This window comes from Heterodontus francisci, chromosome 8, assembly GCF_036365525.1.
Source record: "Heterodontus francisci isolate sHetFra1 chromosome 8, sHetFra1.hap1, whole genome shotgun sequence".
Lineage (NCBI taxonomy): Eukaryota > Metazoa > Chordata > Chondrichthyes > Heterodontiformes > Heterodontidae > Heterodontus > Heterodontus francisci.
Window position 1 is genome coordinate 42,202,665 of NC_090378.1, and position 22,003 is coordinate 42,224,667.

The 22,003-nt window shown below is 41.3% G+C and overlaps 1 protein-coding gene across 5 annotated transcripts in view; it reads right to left on the reverse strand.

The window, feature by feature from the left end:
* rnf220a (ring finger protein 220a) overlaps positions 1 to 22,003 on the reverse strand; it is a 546,071-nt gene that overhangs the window by 88,924 nt on the left and 435,144 nt on the right. For 3 of the 5 annotated variants that reach the window (XM_068037012.1, XM_068037014.1, XM_068037016.1), the window contains exons 7-8: positions 16,225 to 16,349; positions 7,087 to 7,225 (exon numbers count right to left, since the gene is read on the reverse strand). In XM_068037012.1, the coding sequence (XP_067893113.1) occupies positions 7,087 to 7,225; positions 16,225 to 16,349 (264 nt within the window). The remainder of the gene's footprint in view (positions 1 to 7,086; positions 7,226 to 16,224; positions 16,350 to 22,003) is intronic. The other 2 variants (XM_068037013.1, XM_068037017.1) reach the window with 1 other exon arrangement.

The following is a 22,003-nucleotide window of genomic DNA, read 5'->3' on the forward strand; positions in this document are numbered from 1 at the left end:
ATGACACATGATGCCAATCGACCCAAAATCCCTAAATGGAACTGAACAGAAGGGAACAACTGGCCGCCTCTGACCTATCGCTACCTAATCTACTTAGTCCCATCTGCTCAGGCCGAAATAACAACCGAAGATTTCCTCAGTCAGTGGTTTGCAGCGAGTGGGGACTTGCTCAGGCAGAACAACTCCACCACCCACCCACCCCCCCACTCCACCACCCCCCTCAGCTTTGAAGTCATATTACAAAGCAGGTATGAAAGGACAGCTTCAAACGTTTTCTGATGCCATCATTACTTTCTTATCTCCTTGCTCATTCCACAGTTACTATAGTTTCATCTACAGCGTGTCAATAGTCTGCTATCTGTGAGGAGTCTCAGTTAGTTACTGTTCAAAGTCACTTTCCTTAAACTGCAGTGAATCATTTAAAGATGATAGTCCTGGTTTAGGCTGAACCAATTTGATTTTTAGGTTAATAGATTTATTTATTTTTCTAAGGTGCATGATACACTGAATAAAAACAGCTTTTCTGAAAAGACATGAGGACAAAGATTTGAGATTTCACTTGCTCCTCTTCTGTTATATTTACTCTGTCCCTCAATGTTCTGAAAGCTACACTTTTATTTTGAAAAGTTCAAAAAGGGAATAATGGAATGGTACAGGACCAGGAACTGCCAATGCAGTCCATCTAGCCAATTCCAAACTAAAAAAAAAAGACTACACCACACCATCTGTCTTACATTCTTCACTTCTTTTTGCCAAAAACTATTCAGCCTGCCATATGAAGAATAATAACTTAACTGAGGAAATTTTAAAAGCTACTTGTGAAACCAGGTCCAGTAGCAGTTAATGCCTTCAGTAAAGGCAGAGGGAAAAAAAGTCAGCAAATTCAGTTCCAAACTAAATTAAACTTTGGAAGAACCAGTTTTGGTACATTTTCTTCCAATCACAAGCTGATGGATTTTGTGTTCTATACTTAAAAGGGAATGACCAACACAAGGCAAACAACCAGCTGCTGTCATTGGTATTACATAGTCAACCCTAAAAGGGTGCTGAATTGAGACTAAAGGTCCTTAAAAATACTTTGTGAAATTCCTTCATTTAAAATGTCCTCCATTCCCGAAAGGGAGAGCTCACTCTAAGTTTGCAAACACAAACTCAAATTCCAAATACAGCATACAGGTACACCAATGCACTGATTAACCATACGAAGCTGCATATTGCTTTTTACAACAGTGTCTGATTTTTATACCTTCCTGAACAGGTTACAAAATAATGCCCATACTTCATACTGAAATAAAACAATATGTTCCAACACTGAACACCATGAAGTGGTACCTTGAAGATTTTGCCAAGTGAATATTCTCTCCCTTTCAAGCTAGTTAAGAACACAGACTTGTTCTTCAACTGACATGAGAGGTCCAGCTGTGAAGCACAGATGACAAACTCTGAAGCTTTCATTAGAAAAACGGTACAAATTGATCACAGCCCTTGTACCTGCAATTCCCCCCGGCAGCTCCCACTAGACAAAGCTTTTTCAATATTTTATAACTTCTGAAATGAGACAGTGTGCTCCTTGCCCTACCTCATTTAGGTAAAACAAGGGAGATAACGGGGAATTTTGTTTGACAAGCTCTCATTTCTCAGCTCTTCTGCCCTCAGTGAGCTAGAAGCAGAGCCCTGCTAAAATTACATTCCCCAGGACTGGTCAAGTAAAGGTCAAATATTAGCGATGAGCAAATGGCTTAGATTTGACAGGTTTTCTTAAAGGGAATTTACCACCAGGTTTTTTAGTGTTTCACTCAGATTTTTAGAGATTAAAACCTTACAGTTTTGCAGTATCTACGCAAGATATTTATAAATGTTATTACAAGTCAAATTTACCTTTGGATAAAGAAAGATATAAAGGCACAATACAGACAAGCAATATATCTCTTAAATGTAGGCAAACAATTACATTCCAGTATAAACCCATTGACTCCTCCAGATACTCTGACTACATTTCCTTCCAGACTCTTCCATTCTCCCAGTTTCTATATCTCCATCCCAACTGTTCTGATGATGCCACCTTCTATACCAGTACTTCCAATATGTCTTCCTTTTCCCTCAACCGAGGATTCCCCTCCACGTGGTTGACAGGGCCTTCGAACTTGTCTGTTCCATTTCCCACCCTTCTGCTCTCACTCCATCCTCTCCTTCCCAGACCACTATAGGGTTCCCCTTGTCCTCACCATCCACCCCACCAGCCTCCACATTCCATAGATTATCCTCTACCATTTCCAGCATGATGCCACCATACGTATCTTCCCCTCCCCTTTTAGCATTCTGAAGGGGCCATTCCTTTTGCGACACCCTGGTCTACACTCCTATACCCTCTCCCCTTCCCAAGCACCTTCCCATGCAAGCGCAGGAGATACCGCCTCCCTTACCATCATCCAGGGCGCTAAAATTCCTTCCAGGTCAAACAGTGATTTACTTGTACTTCTTCCAATTTAGTATACTGTATTCACTGCACTGGGGAGACCAAATGCAGACTGGGTGCCTGCTTTGCTGAACATCTCCATTCAGTCCGCAAGCATGAGTCCTAGCTTCTGGTCACTTGCCATTTTAATTCTCCACCCTACTCTGTCTCTGACCTCTCTTCCCTCGGCCTCCTACATTGTTCCAATGAAGATCAACATAAACTTGAGGAACAGCAGCTTATCTATCTATTAGACACTTCACAGCCTTCTGGATTCAACACTAAGTTCGGCAGTTTCAGACCATAACCCCTGCCTCTATTTTTTCAGAAAGCAGCTGTTGGTGATGATTCTGCTAATACCATTTACACCTCTTCATGACCTAGTCATTGTTTCTTTACTTGTCTCATTACCATCTCCTTTGGCCTTGCATCATCATCCCCTCTGCCATTTAATCTCTCTTGCACTCCACCCTATCACAGACCTTCTCTTTCATCCCTCCCCAGCTCCAAGCCACCCACCCTCCATCACATGTCTGTACTTGCTTAAAACCTGTTATATCTCTAACTTTTTACAGTTCCGACGAAAGCTGTTTTTTTTTTACTTTGTTCGTGGGATGTGGGCGTCACTGGGTAGGTACACCAACAGTGCTGTTAGAAAGTGAGTTCCAGGATTTTGACCCAGCGACAGTGAAGGAACGGCGTTATAGTTCCAAGTCAGAATGGTGTGTGGCTTGGAGGAGAATTTGCTGAACACACAAGAACACAAGAAATAGGAGCAGAAGTAGCAGAAATAGGCCCATCGAGCCTGCTCCGCCATTCACTACCATCATGGCTGATCTTGGGCTTCAATTCCACTTTCCTGCTCACTCCCCATATCCCTCGATTCCTTGTGAGACCAAAAATCTATCTATCCCAACCTTAAATGTATCCAAAGATGGAGCATCCACAGCCCTCTGGGCTAGAGAATTCCAAAGATTCACAACTCTTTGAATGAAATAATTTCCCTCATTTCAGTCCTGAATGATTGACGCCTTATCATGATGATGGTGTTCCCATGCATCTGCTGCCCTTGTCCTTATAGTTGGTAGAGAGCGCGGGCTTGGAAGGTACTGTCGAAGGAGCCTTGGTGAGGTGCTGCAGTGCATCTTGTAGATAGTACACACTGCTGCACTGTGCATGATGGTGAAGGTGGTGGATGGGGAGCCAATCAAGTGGGCTGCTTTGTTCTGGATCGCGTCCAGCTTCTTAAGTGTTGTTGGAGCTGCACCCATCCAGGCAATTGGAAAGAATTCCATTACACTCCTGACTTATGCCTTGTAGATGGTGGACAGGGATTGGGGAGACAGGAGGTGAGTTACTTGCTGTGGAATTCATAGCCTCAAACCTGCTCTAGTAGCCACAGTATTTATATGGCTGGTCCAGTTCAGTTTCTGGTCAATGGTAACCCCCAGGATGTTGACAGTGGAGAATTCAGCGATGGTAATGCCATTGAACATCAAGATGAGATGGCTAGATTCTGTCTTGATTGAGGTCATTGCTTGGCACTTGTGTGGTGCAAATGTTACTTGCCACTTATCAACCCAATCATGGATGTTGTCCAGATCTTGTTGCATATGGACATGGTCTGCTTCAGTATCTGAGGAGTCGCGAATGGTGCTGAGCATTGTGCAATCATCAGCGAACATCTCTACTTCTGACCTTATGGTGAAGGGAAGGTCATTGATGAAGCAGCTGAAGATGGTTGGACCTAGGACACTACCCTGAGGAACTCCTGCAGTAATGTCCTGGGACTGAGATGATTGACTTCCAACAACCACAACCATCTTCCTTTGTACTAGGTATGACTCCAACCAGCAGAGAGTTTTCCCTGATTCCCATTGACTCCAGTTTTGCTCGGGTTCCTTGATGCCACACTCAGTCAAATGCTGCCTTGATGTCCAGGGAAGTCACTCTCACCTCACCTCTTGAGTTCAGCTCTTTTGTCCATGTTTGGAACGAAGCTGTAATGAGGTCAATAACTAATGGCCCTGGCAGAACCCAAACTGAGCATCAGTGAGCAGGTTATTGCTGAGTAAGTGTCGCTTGCTAGCACTGTTAACGACACTTTCCATTACTTTGCTGATGATCGAGAGTAGACTGATAGGGCGGTAATTGGCTCAGTTGGATTTGTCCTGCTTTTTGTGGACAGCACATACCTGGGCAATTTTTCATAATAACGGGTGGATGCCAGTGTTGTAGCTGTACTGGAACAGCCTGGCTAGGGGTGCAGCTGGTTCTAAAGCACAAGTCTTCAGTACTATTGTCGGAATGTTGTCTGAGCCCATTGCCTTTGCAGTATCCAGTGCCTTCAGTCGTCTGTTGATATCACGTGGATTAAATTGGATTGGCTGAAGACTGGCATCTGTGATGCTGGGGACCTCAGGAGGAGGCCAAGATGAAACATACACTTGGCACTTCTGATTGAAGATGGATGCAAATGCACCAGCCTTGTCTTTTGCACTCTGTGCTGGGCTCCCCTATCGTTGAGAATGGGGATATTTGTGGAGCCTCCTCCTCCTGTTAGTTAATTGTCCACCATTCACAACTAGATGTGGCAGGACTGCAGAGCTTCAATTTGATCCGTTGGTTGTGGGTCTGCTTAGCCCTACAATTTGCATGATGCTTCCACTGTTTGGCATGCAAGTAGTGCTGTTTTGTAGTTTCACCAGTCTGACACCTCATTTTTAGGTATGCCTGGTGCTGCTCCTGGCATGCCCTCCTGCACTCTTGACTGAAAAGTTAACTCTGTTTCTCGCTCCACAGATGACTGACCTGCTGAGTATTTCCAGCATCTGCAGTATTTTGCTTTTGTACATTCCATTGCTGTATTTGATAGTTTGTGATCATCCAAAGTACTGAGCAAACCTGTTCACCCCCCATGAAAAAGTTAATATGCATTATTCTGCAATTAATGCAATTTTGTTAGCCTGAGTATCACCAGCTGTGACTTCACTCAATTTGAGTAATGCAAGTATCATATTAGTGAAATCTAGGTATAATTCTCAAACTGAACTTCCCAGATAAGGCATGTTGAGACTCCAAGAAATGAACAGATTTTTTATTTTCCAATCCCAACATTCCTTAAAAATGACTACTTCATTTGTGAAGAAAACCTAGCTTAGATTGAATACACCATGCTACCCAAAACAAGGGATCGAGAAGAAAATCATGGTTCAGATGGCAAATCCAGTCAGCCAGTAAGAGAACAAATTATTTAAGGATTTTTTAAAAATGGGAACAGAATAGCATCATGACTGGGGCAACAAAACCATTTTGGAAACTATCCTGGAGTACTCCTTTAAATCTCAAATTGCATTTCAACCTCTAAACAGAATACCACTGACATGTGTACAGTGATCTAACAACCAGTTTAAACCAAACCAAAATTGATTCAGGCCATCTATTAACTTAACCAACTGAAAAACAGACATTTAAAGTATTTTTTTTTAAATTCTCAATTTAAAAACGATTGTGTACGTCAACATTTCCAGCCACAGATCATAAGGATTCAACATTAAAGATCAATCTTGGGATCATGACTGCAATTCAAGAGGGAGGAAAGAGGGTAAAAGATGGTGGAAAGAGTAACCAATAGCAGAAAGAAAACAGTGAGAGATGGCAGGGCATCTAAGGGGTGACACAGGAAGAAACTGAAAAATTGTTTTGGAAAACACTATTTTGCTGGTAAGAAAAAGAGAGTTTTCTTTTTTACACTTCAATTCCAGAAGATCTGTTTTTAGAGGCATTGGGGAGTTAGAAAATTGTATCAATTCAATTTTTTACAATTGTAATCATTTTCTTAGAAACATATATATGATAGAGGTCAACGGAATAAGTGTGCTTAATATTCTCAGATGCTTCAATTTTAGTCATTAGTACACAATTACACATTAGACCAGGTTGGCAATACAATCGAATAGCAGGGGAGTGTTGCATGTTCAATGGTATTCCCTTCCTGATAAGAACCAAGCACCCTCTGCTTGTTCAGGTGGATGTAAAAGACCGTGGCAATTTCAAAGCAAGACAGAGTTCTCCTGGTGTCCTGGTCAACATCGCTGCCTCAACTGACTCCAGCAAAAAAAGTTTGCTAGTAATTTCTCTCATTTGCTGATTGTGCACCTTGGTATATGCAAAGTGACTGCAATTCAAGTATAATTCAATGGCTGTGAAGCCCTCCAAGATGTTCTGAGAAACTGATAGGTGTTCCTTAATTATAATTTGTTTTTACTTTATCTTTATTTCTTTCCAGAGCAAATTATACCTGACACCACTTTTTAGACCAACATATTTCCGCACACATGACATGAGGTCCAGAAAACCTTCGGAGATTTTTATTTAAGCCTCCAAATGCCTTGACTCCACGATACCCTTATCCCATCTTGGTTTGGATAGACCAAATGTGGCAATCCTAGACACAGGCCACATAGATGGCAACAGTCAATCAACTCCAAAGAATAGAAAAGCTTAAATGGTTTAAAAATATTTCTTGGCAAATGATTTATACCAAAGATCTGATTATAAATTTGTTGGAAAAAAAGCTTCTGAAAAGGTAGATTTAAAAATTAACCAACAGTGGCAGTATTTTAGCATACCTCGAAAGCCACCTTCTAATAAAGTCGTAGCTCGTATTCTCTTCTGCCCACACCACTCGTACTCTTCAAATCTGTTCCCACTTGCACTCTCATTTTCTATGTCCACTGACTCATCATCATTTGTGTAAGAGCCATCTCTCTGTGGATTAAAATAAACTGTTTAAATAATTAATGTTTTAACTAGTTCAACCATTTTTCTTTAGGTTTCATATAATCTTTTTGGTTTTCTTTTTATTTAAACAGTAACTAATGCAAAAGAAACCCATATCTTTTCATCCAGATAACCTGATGAAATTACTCAACAAAAGTATTTCAAAAGCAGGAAGAGTAACACAGTGGGAAAATACACAAAAATGACACTTGTTTTTCAAACAAGAACTGCTGATGTTACAATTCCTTTCATTCAGCTAAAGATTCTATTCGGTCTTCAGCAACTCATATTAAATTGTTTTCAATTTACTCTCTTTCTGGTCATTTCTGAAATAAACAGAGATCAGTTCACAATGTACTTCCTCAACTTGGAATACTATAATTTTCCTCAGTATGGTTTCCCCAAATGGAAATTCCAGTTTCCCACTGCTAGCATTTACTAACCAATGAATAGCACTCACTAGCAAAATGTTTAAATTTGTGATATTAATTTAGAAACATATACATGATAGAGGTCAATTTAATAGGTATGCATGCTTTGCTTCTGTTTCTTTGTGTTTCATTTGAAAAAATAAGTATTTCTATTAGAAGTAGGAAATAATAATGTAGGACACTTGCAGAGTGCAAATTCACTGAAATTTGTGATAATTCTTAAAATAGAGTTCAAATTAAAACTAATGATACAAAATTAGCTCTAAATTTATGCAAAGAAAAATACTACTGCACCTGACTTCAGCAGACTGATTCGACTAATATGCAATTTGGAAAGAATATTATATTACAATATATTATGAAAGATGTAATACAGCAGAAGTTGGTTTAAAATGTTGTGCAAGAATTTTATCATTTTCCTATTAGTAATTGTGGATGTTTATTCCCTTCCTGACCATAGATCTGGACATTTTTTGTTATTATTAGCATATTATATACTAAATACACTGAATAGTAGTTCTTTTTAATCCACAGAGACTGTTTATTAAATGACACTGGCAAGAACCCAGATGCAGGTTGCTTCCTCCCAGCTTAAGAATGTTGTGCATTATAGCAGGAGAGAAGCAAGGCTTTTTAAAAAAAAAAATGAGGCATTCAAATACATGTTTGCATGACTTAGAAAAGTCTACTCAACTTTTCAAAGTAATTCGTGCCTAATTTCACTTGATGAGGTACAGTGGAGCAAAGAATATCCAGATATGGGCAGATACAGAGTCAGGAAAAAAATGACAAGATTCAGACATTGTTTTAAACTAATTTCTGACAAGTAAAATAATGGATAATGGCGCCAATTCCAATAAAAAAAACATTTTTTGGTCTGGAGAGGTACAAAGATCATATGCGTGATATTTTGCTGTACAATTCAATGCCTGTTTCATCGGTTTACTTTTAGAGCAATTATTTACTTATGTGGGCATGACGAGGATTACAATCTCTTGTTCCATATGAACTACTAATCTTGGTTGAAAGATTTTCTAGCACAGATTAGAAAGGACACTCAGGGAATGGCAGAGATATTAAATGAGTACTTTGCATCAGTGTTTATTCTTGAAGATGATGTTGTGCTGCTGTTAACTGTAAGATTGATATATATATCAAGATACCATCTTAGACAGAATAAGGAACCTTAAAATACAGTGGGCTGCAAGTCCAGTTGACATCCACCAAAGAGTCCTTAAACAAATGCGATATGTGAGCCCCTTGCCTGTATCATTAATAGCTCGCAAGAGTCTGGGATTGTTTCCACAGACTGGAAGGATGCTAATATATGTCTGATTTTTTTAAAAGGTCAGTAAGGCAGAGCTAGGTAACTATAGGTCAATTCATTTGATTTCAGTAATAGGGAAGATGCCGCAGGTATCGTAAGCAATACCTGATATGGCCAGTTAGATAGAGAAGATGTCATCAAGGCTGCTGGAAATGAAGGTTGTGTCTTATAATTTGATAAAATATTTTGAAGTTACTAAGCTAGTGAATGAGGGAAACCCAGTAAACACTGCCTACCTGGACTTTCAGAAATAATATGATAAGCTAATTCACCAGAAGCTGTGCTTGTAGAACTAGTGCAATGGATTAATAATTGGCTTACAAGTTATGTAAGGGCAGAACTAGGTTGGACGTTAGGTGGCATTTCTTTTCTCAGAGAATAGTAGATCTGTAGAACAGTTTGCCAGCTTGTGCAGTAAATGATTAGTAAAATAAAAGTAAAATACTGCGGATGCTGGAAATCTGGAATAAAAACAGAAAATGCTGGAAATACTCAGTAGGTCTGGCAGCATCTGTGGACAAAGAAGCAGAGTTAACATTTCAGGTCAGTGGTCTTTCATCAGAACAGATGAAAGGTCACAACTTGAAATTTTAACTCTGCTTCTCTCTCCACAGATGCTGCCAGACCTGCTGAGTATTTCCAACATTTTCTGTTTTTATTGATGATTTGTAGTACACCTTCAAGACAGCTGGAGCTGTTTCTGGCTGGGGTGTACATCATGCAATACAAAAGACAGGTAACGTGCAATACAAGTCAGGGTCGACATAATGCCCCAGACTAGTTCTGTTCACTGAAAGGGGTTAGAGAGAAATTTTACAGGTCACAGCTGTGCTGAAGGAAGGCACTATGGAGGACTCGAGCTGTGAGGCAATATGGGCAGAACTCAGAAATAGGAAGGGTGCGGTAACAATGTTGGGGCTGTACTACAGGCCTCCCAACAGCGAGCGTGAGATAGAGGTACAAATATGTAAACAGATTATGGAAAGATGTAGGAGCAACAGGGTGGTGGTGATTGGATTATTTTAATTTTCCCAACATTGACTGGGATTCACTTAGTGTTAGAGGTCTAGATGGAGCAGAATTTGTAAGGAGCATCCAGGAGGGTTTTCTAGAGCAGTATGTAAATAGTCCAACTCGGGAAGGGGCCATACTGGACCTGGTGTTGGGGAATGAGCCCGGCCAGGTGGTTGAAGTTTCAGTAGGAGACTACTTTGGGAATAGTGATCACAATTCCGTAAGTTTTAGAATACTCATGGACAAAGACGAGAGTGGTCCTAAAGGAAGAGTGCTAAATTGGGGGAAGGCCAACTATACCAAAATTCGGCAGGAGCTGGGGAATGTAGATTGGGAGCAGCTGTTTGAAGGTAAATCCACATGTGAATAGTGGGAGGCTTTTAAAGAGAGGTTGATTAGCGTGCAGGAGAGACATGTTCCTGTGAAAATGAGGGATAGAAATGGCAAGATTAGGGAACCATGGATGACAGGTGAAATTGTGAGACTAGCTAAGAGGAAAAAGGAAGCATACATAAGGTCTAGGCGGCTGAACAAAGACGAAGCTTTGAAAGAATATCGGGAATGTAGGACCAATCTGAAACGAGGAATTAAGAGGGCTAAAAGGGGTCATGAAATATCTTTAGCAAACAGGGTTAAGGAAAATCCCAAAGCCTTTTATTCATATCACAGGAGCAAGAGGGTAACTAGAGAAAGGATTGGCCCACTCAAGGACAAAGGAGGAAAGTTATGCGTGGAGTCAGAGAAAATGGGCGAGATTCTAAACGAGTACTTTGCATCGGTATTCACCGAGGAGAGGGATGTTGAGGTTAGGGACAGATGTTTGATTACTCTAGGTCAAGTTGGCATAAGGAGGGAGGAAGTGTTGGGTATTCTAAAAGGCATTAAGGTGGACAAGTCCCCAGTCCGGATGGGATCTATCCCAGGTTACTGAGGGAAGCGAGAGAGGAAATAGCTGGGGCCTTAACAGATATCTTTGCAGCATCCTTAAACACGGGTGAGGTCCCGGAGGACTGGAGAATTGCTAATGTTGTCCCCTTGTTTAAGAAGGGTAGCAGGGATAATCCAGGTAATTATAGACCGGTGAGCCTGACGTCAGTGGTAGGGAAGCTGCTGGAGAAGATACTGAGGGATAGGATCTATTCCCATTTGGAAGAAAATGGGCTTATCAGTGATAGGCAACACGGTTTTGTTCAGGGAAGGTCATGTCTTACCAACTTAATAGAATTCTTTGAGGAAGTGACAAAGTTGATTGATGAGGGAAGGGCTGTAGATGTCATATACATGGACTTCAGTAAGGCGTTCGATAAGGTTCCCCACGGTAGGCTGATGGAGAAAGTGAAGTCGCATGGGGTCCAAGGTGTACTAGCTAGATGGATAAAGAACTGGCTGGGCAACAGGAGACAGAGAGTAGCAGTGGAAGGGAGATTCTCAAAAGGGATCTGTGCTGGGACCACTGTTGTTTGTGATATACATAAATGATTTGGAGGAAAGTATAGGTGGTCTGATTAGCAAGTTTGCAGACGACACTAAGATTGGTGGAGTAGCAGATAGTGAAGGGGACTGTCAGAGAATACAGCAGAATATAGATAGATTGGAGAGTTGGGCAGAGAAATGGCAGATGGAGTTCAATCAGGGCAAATGCGAGGTGATGCATTTTGGAAGATCCAATTCAGGAGTGAACTATACAGTAAATGGAAAAGTCCTGGGGAAAATTGATGTACAAAGAGATTTGGGTGTTCAGGTCCATTGTTCCCTGAAGGTGGCAACGCAGGTCAATAGAGTGGTCAAGAAGGCATACGGCATGCTTTCCTTCATTGGACGGGGTATTGAGTACAAGAGTTGGCAGGTCATGTTACAGTTGTATAGGACTTTGGTTCGGCCACATTTGGAATACTGCGTGCAGTTCTGGTCGCCACATTACCAAAAGGATGTGGATGCTTTGGAGAGGGTGCAGAGGAGGTTCACCAGGATGTTGCCTGGTATGGAGGGCGCTAGCTATGAAGAGAGGTTGAGTAGATTAGGATTATTTTCATTAGAAAGACGGAGGTTGAGGGGGGACCTGATTGAGGTGTACAAAATCATGAGAGGTATAGACAGGTTGGATAGCAAGAAGCTTTTTCCCCAGAGTGGGGGATTCAATTACTAGGGGACACGAGTTCAAAGTGAAAGGGGAAAAGTTTAGGGGGGATATGCGTGGAAAGTTCTTTACGCAGAAGGTGGTGGGTGCCTGGAACGCGTTGCCAGCGGAGGTGGTAGACGCGGGCACGATTGCGTCTTTTAAGATGTATCTAGACAGATACATGAATGGGCAGGAAGTAAAGAGATACAGACCCTTAGAAAATAGGCGACAGGTTTAGATAGAGGATCTGGATCGGCGTAGGCTTGGAGGGCCGAAGGGCCTGTTCCTGTGCTGTAATTTTCTTTGTTCTTTGTCAATCAGATTTCTAGAAGTCTGAGGTTTTTTTCCTGTTTTTTTACCTCTCTCAGGAGACTTCATGGCTCCATGTGGATAAGTGGTGTTTGTATCAAAATGCACAAGGCGTCACAACTGTCTGGCTAGATGGACAAGTTGGTCTTTTCCTGTCTGACATTTTCAATGTACGTCCGTTTTTATGCTACACTGAATCACAGGCTAATAAAATCCAGAAGCCATGCATAGGTAAAGCTCAGTAAGAAAAAGCTTATGTCTGATTTTAACTTTCCTGCCTGGCAGAAACTGGGTGGGAGCAATTAAAATAAGTCCAATCATTTACCCCTTCTGATTCTGCTGCTTTCCTGCCATGTCCCAATCTTAACCTACTCTTTTGAGCAGGTGAGCATGATACTTGCAGAAAGGGAGTGAAGTTCTGTTTAAATATGCAGGTCAGTTTCTCAATTATGTCATCTGGACTATGAACAACTGTAACCATTAACATGCTCGGAGTTACCAATGACCAGAAACTTAAATGGACCAACCATATAAATACTGCAGGTCAGGGTCTGGGAATTCTGTGGCGAGTAACTCACTTCCCCAAAGCCTGTCCACCATCTACAAGGCACAAGTCAGGAGTGTGATGGAATACTCTCCACTTGCCTGGATGAATGCAGCTCCAACAACACTCAAGAAGGTCGACACCATCCAAGACAAAGCAGCCCGCTTGATCAGCACCCCATCCACCACCTCAAACATACACTCCCTCCATACCAATGTACAGTGGCATCTACAAGATGCAATGCAACAACTTGCCAAGGCTCCTTTGACAGCACCTTCTAAACCCCAGAGATCTACCACCTAGAAGGACGAGGGCGGCAGACACATTGAAAAGCTACCACCTACAAGTTCCCCTCCAAGTCACACACCATCCTGACTTGGAACTATATTGCCGTTCCTTCCCTGTTACTGGGTCGAAATCATGGAATTCACTCCCTAACAGCACTGTGGGTGTTCCTACCAGATGGTTGCAGAGGTTCATGAAAACAACTTACCACCACCTTCTCAAAGGCAATTAAGGGTGGGCAATAAATGCTGGCTTTGCCAGCAGTGCCCACATCCCATGAAAGAATGAAAAATATATAAGCTGAAGGGCTGAGCAGGGGAGCAGTTACGACTTCTTTTTCTAAAATTATTGATACAGCACTGAAACAGGCCCTTCGGCCCACCGAGTCTGTGCCGACCATCAACCACCCATTTACACTAATCCTACACTAAGCCCATATTCCTACCACATCCCCACCTGCCCCTGTATTCCCCTACCACCTACCTATACTAGGGGCAATTTATAATGGCCAATTTACCTATCAACCTGCAAGTCTTTGGCTGTGGGAGGAAACCGGAGCACCCGGCGAAAACCCACGCAGACACAGGGAGAACTTGCAAACTCCACACAGGCAGTACCCAGAATTGAACTCGGGTCACTGGAGCTGTGAGGCTGCGGTGCTAACCACTGCGCCACTGTGCCGCTTATGTCAGGCCAAGCCTACCAGGTGGCAGATAGAGGCCCAGCAGTTTGAAAACATTAATTTTAGGTATTCTTGAGGATCAAGAGAGACAGGAGTGCTCCTTCAGGCCTTACAAGGAAACCTCAGGCCTCCTTTTCCCCAGATTCCCCTCTTGATCATAGCCAGAAAGTCCCCCCACAGATTGTCTCCCTCAACTGACCTCCCAAAGGTCTCCAGCTGTGACCTCCTGCCAATGAATTCCTGCTGCCGACCATCAGCCAGGAAGTGGATCTGGTTGGGGTTTCATGAAACTCCAGGAAAATGAGAACTAGCCATTTAAGTCGGCTAGGTCACCATGTCCCAGGACTCGCCGGCCCTTCAAGTATTGTATGCTCTATTCTGTCCTCACTTTAAAAATCAGAGCTTTCGTTTATGTCCCTCCACATCAGCTTCCTGAGTGGGCTCTACATGGGATTTGCACTAGCATAATGTTTGAAAGTTTGTTGGTTCCTTTTCCAATAGTTCCATCCTCTACATTATATGAATATTTTGGACACCTTGAACAATAAAGGATAGGATGCAAGGGTTTAAAATACAATCAAGCAGTTCTTAGAAAATCAAAAATCCAAGCATGCAAGTGATCTGCAAACAGCAGCAAAACTGAGAATGAAATGCTGTGCCTAACCTCACCACGCAGGGTAAATCACAGGATGCAATCTTTTATAACAACAGGAATTGTGACCACACAAAACACAACATATTATTTAGCAGCTGAAGTGTAGGCATGTGTTTCTTTAAGGTTACAAAGTCCAACTGATGTTAATTAAACACTGGGTGAGTTCAATCAAACGTTAACTGTTACTAAAATTTGAGATTAAGTACTCTGGCTTTTTATGGGTGTGTCAATTAAGATAGTGTAACATTTTGATTTGCATTTGTTTTGTTCCTGGAGAGTGATTTGATCATTGAAAATGACTGCCTTTGTTTATTTATATATCCTTTTACGTGTGACGCAGAAATTTGCTCTGAAGCATGATGGAATAGAAATGCTCAAATATAGAAACATTTTCTATTACTAACAGAACTAATATGTCCTTGCTCACATTGAGTCAAAAGATATGCTGTATTATGCCATGGCATGTACAATATATCAGGGCCAGTGATTTATGGTGATCGAACAAATGAAAGTGTTTTTATTATGCACTCCTATGGGAGTGTGAGCAGTCTTTTCTGCCTCAAATAATGTTCATATTTTCATGGAAACTGTAAATCAGTGAACTTGATTACGATTTCTGCTTAGTTATGTGCTCAATTTTATGTCTTACCTTATTTTGAAGTCCAGGATACACATGAAGATGGTAAGGAAGTTGTTCTACGTCACAGGTAGGTAGGAGGTAATACAGAAGTACTGGTGGGCGAACGGAGTGGGGCGGGCGGGGTGACAGCATGCGGTTTGGTGTTGTAAACAGAAGAGTCCTGGGGTCTAATAGCAGTTGGGGTCTGGTAGGGTGAGAGAAGTAAAAGAGTGTTGCACTATGGATTTTCTGGGGAGGGGATGGAGTATTCCAGGTCTGCAAGTATGGAGACTGGTGTGTTGGGAGTGTGGAAAATGTTGAGAAGATAGTGGTAGCAATATGCTCTTCCGTACTGGGAAGGGTCTCCCAGGAGGTGAGAACAGGTAGATGTGGGGTCATGGTGTACTGGGAGCAGTTAACAAACTGTTGGAATTCTGAAGCATTGGGGAGGGGTATCAGGACATGGAACTACTGGCCACATTTTTTCAGGGGGAATAGTTAGTATGAGAACAAGGTGCTTCTCATAATGGGGCTGGGACTGGTGAGGCACCAGCAGTGATCAGGATGGGGAAGGAAGGAGGGAGAAGAATGGGTCACTGAATGACAAGAGGCAGGAGTAGTAAGTAAAGACAAGAGGATCCGGACGTGGTATGCTGATAGTGTGGAAGTGATGATTGGGGTGGGGGCGGGCGGGGTGGTGGTGCAGGCAGGGTGTGACAGTGGTGCAAGCGTAGCCTTGAGTTTTGAGGGAGAACTGTGATGGAGATGATCAGGTGTTTGTTAGATGGGAGAATGCTGAGAAGAGGATACTGGGGAAATTAACAATAGGGAGAAGGGTTGTAGCTCTGGGAGCACTGGGAAGATATGTCGAGCATCTGCAACAACAGAAATATATCGATATCCTAACAAAAAGACCTTCCACAGATGCTTTAAACCAGGCGTCTGATGAGGTACAAGAGAAAAAAAAAGACTTGTTGGTGCTCCAACATGCCCATCAACTACCTTGTCCAGACAGGCTTCCACATGTCTACTCATCTCCTCCACAGATCCAGACAGCGTCGCATTGCATAGCGGACATACCTGGCCATCCTCTGAGGCCTTCTTCCTCTTGTTTTTTCCTATCCGTGCTAAAAAAACAAGAAACAAGATTTTACTATCAATGTTCTTTCAAAGTAAACCATATCCATAACTCTCATATAATTTAACAATGTATTAAGTCTTTGTGGGAGCTGTAAAGGAGTGTACTAAACCAATCTGTCAAGCTTTGTTCTGAATCTAACTTAGCAATGAAGCAATACTAAGTTTGAACAAGTGCGGATGAACAGCAGTAGACTTAGCTAGTCTGATAGGAGGAGACCAGTACATTTACCAGTCCAGTGGGAGTCTGACCGGTAAATGCATTCCACCACCAACTCTCACTTCACTATATTTTCACAGCCAAGACGCTTCCTGTACTACCTTTCTACGTACTGCCTTTAATAAACATCTACCCATGTACAATGAACACGTACATGGGTAGATTCTATTATCCTTTTCACTACTGGTCCTGCGGTGTGAGGGTTTCTACAACAGTAATGTTAGCTCTATGGATGAATGTATTTTTGACCCATTTGTACTCTGCAGCAAGGCGCTACAGAGAACAACCTACACTCAGCTAACAGGCAAGTAAGCATGTTTTATTGTTTTAAGATCCATATTTTATTAATTTACTCTATCTGAAAAACTTCGAAGAATAAAAGCCTGCTCCGTGTCCTTTCCCCACCGAAAATACAGATTTCTTTAGCCATTGGGATACAATGGCCACTCCAGTCATGGCATAAACTGGGGCTGTTTATATAAGTGCCAACTCTCGGTGCTGCCTTTTGGATGGAAAGTTAAATACTGTTTGCCTGCTCAAATGGATGCAAAAGATTGCATGGGACTATTCAAGGAAGAGCAGGGAGTTCTCCTAGTATCCTGGGTAACAATTCTCTCTCAACCAGCAACATAAAAAAAAATTGGTCATTTATCTCATTTGCCATTCGTGTGAACTTCCTGTGCACATATTGGAATGGCCAGTTAGCCTGCTCAACAGTGACTGCAATTTTCAAGAATAATTCTGCAATTGTGAAGTGCTTTGGAGCATCCTGAGAACACAATGAGATTCTGTATAAAAGCAAGTTCTTCCTTTCTCATGGCTCAGTACAACATGGGTTAACAGGAGATTTATCAACCTCTTAAACACCCTGAGCCAAAAATAATCCCATCAACAATTCAGTGAAAGAAAAGAACTGGAAATTTGACATCCATTACTATTTAATAAATAGATAAAAATAAATGTTCTAGAACAAAAGTTAAATGGCAGCAAATTGTCAGTATATCAGCAATAGCACACTCTTTCAACTGCTAAATTAAAGAGACCTGGAGTAGTTGAACAAGGAAACTCAATTAGGTCATACAGTTAGTAATACATTGCTGCCCAGTTTAATGTATTGCAAGTCAAAGATGTTTTAAGACTCTCTCATGGCTAGACATCAAAAATAAATAAATAAAGGTTTTAAAACTGTGCCCAAACACACTGGGGAAGATTAACTTATGTAGAAGCTGCCTTTCCTGGGTAAAATCAATGACAGACTGTGCCTCGTCATTTTCAGGCAGCTCATGGCAGGAAGCAGTGCCGCTCTGCATTTTAACAATACAATAAAAAGTTTTTTTTTTATTTTGAAACAATATGACATTGATCACAAAAATGTAAGATTCTATTTAATTCATGCAAATCACGGCAAATATCTTTTTGTGTCGGGGTAAAATAAGTTTTGCTATAGTTGTCTGAACCACTTTTCCTGTTAATTTACTATACCACAGTATTATACACAAGACACCGAATAAAAATCCTCCTAAATCTCTCTCCCCAATTCCCTTCCCCATGTCACTCCTATCACATAACTATGAAAATCTGTGGCTCCCCTTGATGGCTTCACTGGGTTGTGCTTTATGACTGAGCCATACAGATCATGAAGGTCCCAGATTGGATGCTGAGTTAGCTGATCTCTTGATAACCCAAGTTTTGATTTGTTGGAGAGATGTAGACTTGGAGGGGATCTGACATGACACTGACAACATGCAAGCAGCTAGGGTGCTTGAAATAATGGGGCCAAGGAGAACTAGGGACCACTCATATACACTGAGATAACAGGTAGCTGGATCTCCAGAAATATTACATTTCCTCAGAGGCAGACCACTTTGTGAAACAATATTTTAGAAACCGACATAAAAACAAAAAATGCTGGAAATACTCAGCAGGTCAAGCAGCATCAGTGGAAAGAAAAGCAGAGTTAATGTTTCAGGTTGATACTTCCAGCATTTTCTGTTTTTGTTGCAGATTTCCAGCATCCACAGAACTAGAACAGCATCTAGAACTTTTGTTCTAGAAATGGACATTGCAGTTCTTAAAAAAAGCATTTGACAAATTTCTGGAAAAGGATATCAAGAATAATTACTATAGAAAATGATGGGTTCAGGCCTCTTGGTGCCTGCCGTTGGGGAAGGATGGAAAGCAATTTTTAATTCATGGGACTACTGAATTGACTGTCAATTTTATTTCTTTTCTCAGGAAGTTGAGGAGGGTGGCTCATACATGGGGCATATATTGTCAACTATGGCTCAATGGTAGCGTGCTCGCCTCTAAGTCTAAAGGTTGTGAGTTCAAGGGCCACTCCAGGGACTTTAGCACAAAATTCAGGCTCGCACTCCAGTGCAGTACTGATGGAGCACAGCACTGTTAGAAGTGCCATCATTTTAGATGAGTCTTTAAACCACGGAGTCATTTACAGCACAGAAAGAGGCCATTCAGCCTATCAAATCCACGCGGGCTCTCCATGGAGCAATCCAGTCAGTCCCACTTCCCCGCCTGATCCCCATAGCCCTACAAGTTTATTTAGTTCAAGTGGCCATCCAATTTCCTTTTTGCAAGTGGTTCTCTGGCTACGACTAAATAGATAAGAATGGAACCAGGTGAGAGCAGTCCCACCCAGTTGGACCGAGGCCCTGCCTACCTGCTCAGGTGGATGTAAAAGATCCTATGGCGCTATTATTCAACAATGATCTCCCTGGTGTCCTCAACCAATATTACTAAAACAGATCATTGAGAAATTATAATATTACTGTTTGTAGATCCTTGCTGCGCTGTAACAGTGACCAGACTTCAGTGGCACTGAAGTGCTTTGGAACATCCTGTGGTTGTGAAAGGCAGTATATAAATTGAAGTTTTTCTTTCTTAAAATCCAACAAAAATAGGGTGAGTGCATATGAGTCTGATAAGGAAGTTAAAATTCCTTTACTGCAAAACTGCAAGGATACCAAAGTGAAAGCTCACAAGAATAAATGGGAAAGATATTCAAAAGCTTAAGCTTGCAGATAACCACAGAGGTCTGCCGTTTACTTGAAATGATTGCACTTTCGTGAAATATAATGTAACGAAAAATTGCAGTTGTGTCAGAACCATCTGATACTTGCCTTAGCTTTTATTCTTTTTGCATGTGTTTGTAGTAGTTAACGATCAAAAACTGGGAGGTGCAGTTCAGATTCCAGCTAGGCAGACCCTGGTTTATACTGCTTGGCTCGTAGCTGGCTGGAACTTTAATTGTCCCTTTTAGGAGAGTGCTCTGCGTATATCTGTGTGAGAGTATGTGCAGAGATCTCTTCCAACAATTGGAAATTAAAATATTTGGAGAGGAGAGAGGGGAAAATCCCAACTCTCAAAACATTTACATTCAGGAAAGGGAGGCTTAAAAATTTTTTACAAGGGATGTGTTGTAAACCAGGTTTGACAGCACACTAGCTTTAAGAAGTGTGAGACGATAGCCCTCAAGATGCTTTGCTCAGATTTACTCTGGACTCAGTCAGGCCCTGACTCCAGATGTAAACTTGGAAGTTGAGCATTGGTGCAAAGAGGAAATTGTTTTACACACACATGTATAACAAATTCAGGGTGCTTCCAATTTAATGCATGATGAAGCCATATAAGCGGAATTACCATTCCTAGTTATCAGGACCGTTCACACTGTTCTGTAGTCATACTGACTGGATATTAAAGGAGCTTGAGACTTCCATCAGAGAGAAAAAAAAAATTCAACACCCACCCACAATATTCACAGACATCTACTTAGTTTCAAAGTATTGAGAACAAGTACACTGAATCAAACAGCAAAGGGAAAAAATTAAAAAAGGCAATAAATCTCAAAGAGTCCGTTCTTGCCTGTATGAAAATTCATAGAAGAAATAAATTTATCATGACAATTACGTCTTAATTTAAACAGCAATCAGACAACAGATTAAACATGTTGTGGTAGGAAAACCAGGCTATTTTGAGAATCTGTTTCACTCGACAGTCTCACTCCAAAATTGTCCTCAATCTACTCCCAATCCCCAGTGCTCAATGTTCAAATTTATGCATTTTCCTACCCTTATCCTTTTCTTTAAAAACTGTCTTGCACGTAATTAGAAATTTAACACTGCAGAACACTGCCTATTACATTGTAATTCTTTGTTCTTTCTTAACTGCAAATTGAGTGATGCTACATTAATTTTTAGGTACAAGTAATACCAAATGTAAAGGGGGTGCGGTGAGAAAGCCATCCACGGCTATATGCAGATTATTCAGCTGTCTCTGGCTAAATACTAAATGAATAATCTCTAGTCTAATCGACAATGCACTTTTGAAAGGCTCGGCTGAATAGAAAAACCCAGCTCAATTACGCAGGACCCACTAGTGTAACTACAACTGAATTCTTAATATCCAGGCTCCAGAGAAATACAATTCTTCCACTGTCTTCTACAGAGTGAAAATCTGATAGCACATTACTGAAGCAGGATGATATTATGACCTAGGATCAGCTTTGAACCCTTGGTGGCAGAGTGGATGATGGAAGGGCCAATACAAAACTAAACGTTTTGAATGCGTCACAGAGAGGTTAACACTTTCTTAAAAGAAAAACAGAATTCATTTCAAATTAAGAAATGCCTTTCATTTTCTGTTCCTGACTTGCCGTAGAGTGTAATACTGAAAGCAAGGTGAATTAGTCTCATCAGAAACTGTAAGCTCCTCAGTGCATATGTTGGTCCTTTCGTCCTTATCCCAATTTCTGTGGAACACGTGAAAGGGACTGTCACTCTCAAAAGGAGACAAAGATTTTGTTCTTCAAAGTGAAGGATCGTTAATGCTGGACAGTGGAAGAGGGACTGATTTATGTATTGCAGCTGTAATTTCCTACAGCAGCCTCAGGAGAGACTGCTTTGTGATACCAAAATTGAAAATGGTCCAGATATTACCCAGACAGGTTTCACTGCCATTTGTTGAGCTTAAATTATGAGGGAATGCCTCAGCCTTGGTTTTTAACCTGGTCTTTAGCTCTGTGAATAGAACCTGCTCAGCCAATAATATAGTCTGGCAGTTTCATGTTCAGAACCTGCCACCAGACCTTTGGGGTCTAAGAAAGGGCAGAAAACCTCCAATCCGTCCTTCCAACTATCTCTTTGGTGCTCATTGTGAGAGGACCTAAAAAAATGGGATTTTTTTGTTATTTATCTCCCTCCTCCAGCATAATAAATGTTAGAAAATTCTTCATGATCTGTAACTTTCAAAATTATTTTGTTTAGAGAAATAAATGGATCAAGCACTATAAATCTATACTAATACTGATGAATAATAAATTGATCATCTGACAGTTCATATCTAATTACTGAACACCATGCAGCTCAGCACAAATGTTGCATTAAAAAGTAACAATGCAATCGAGGCTTC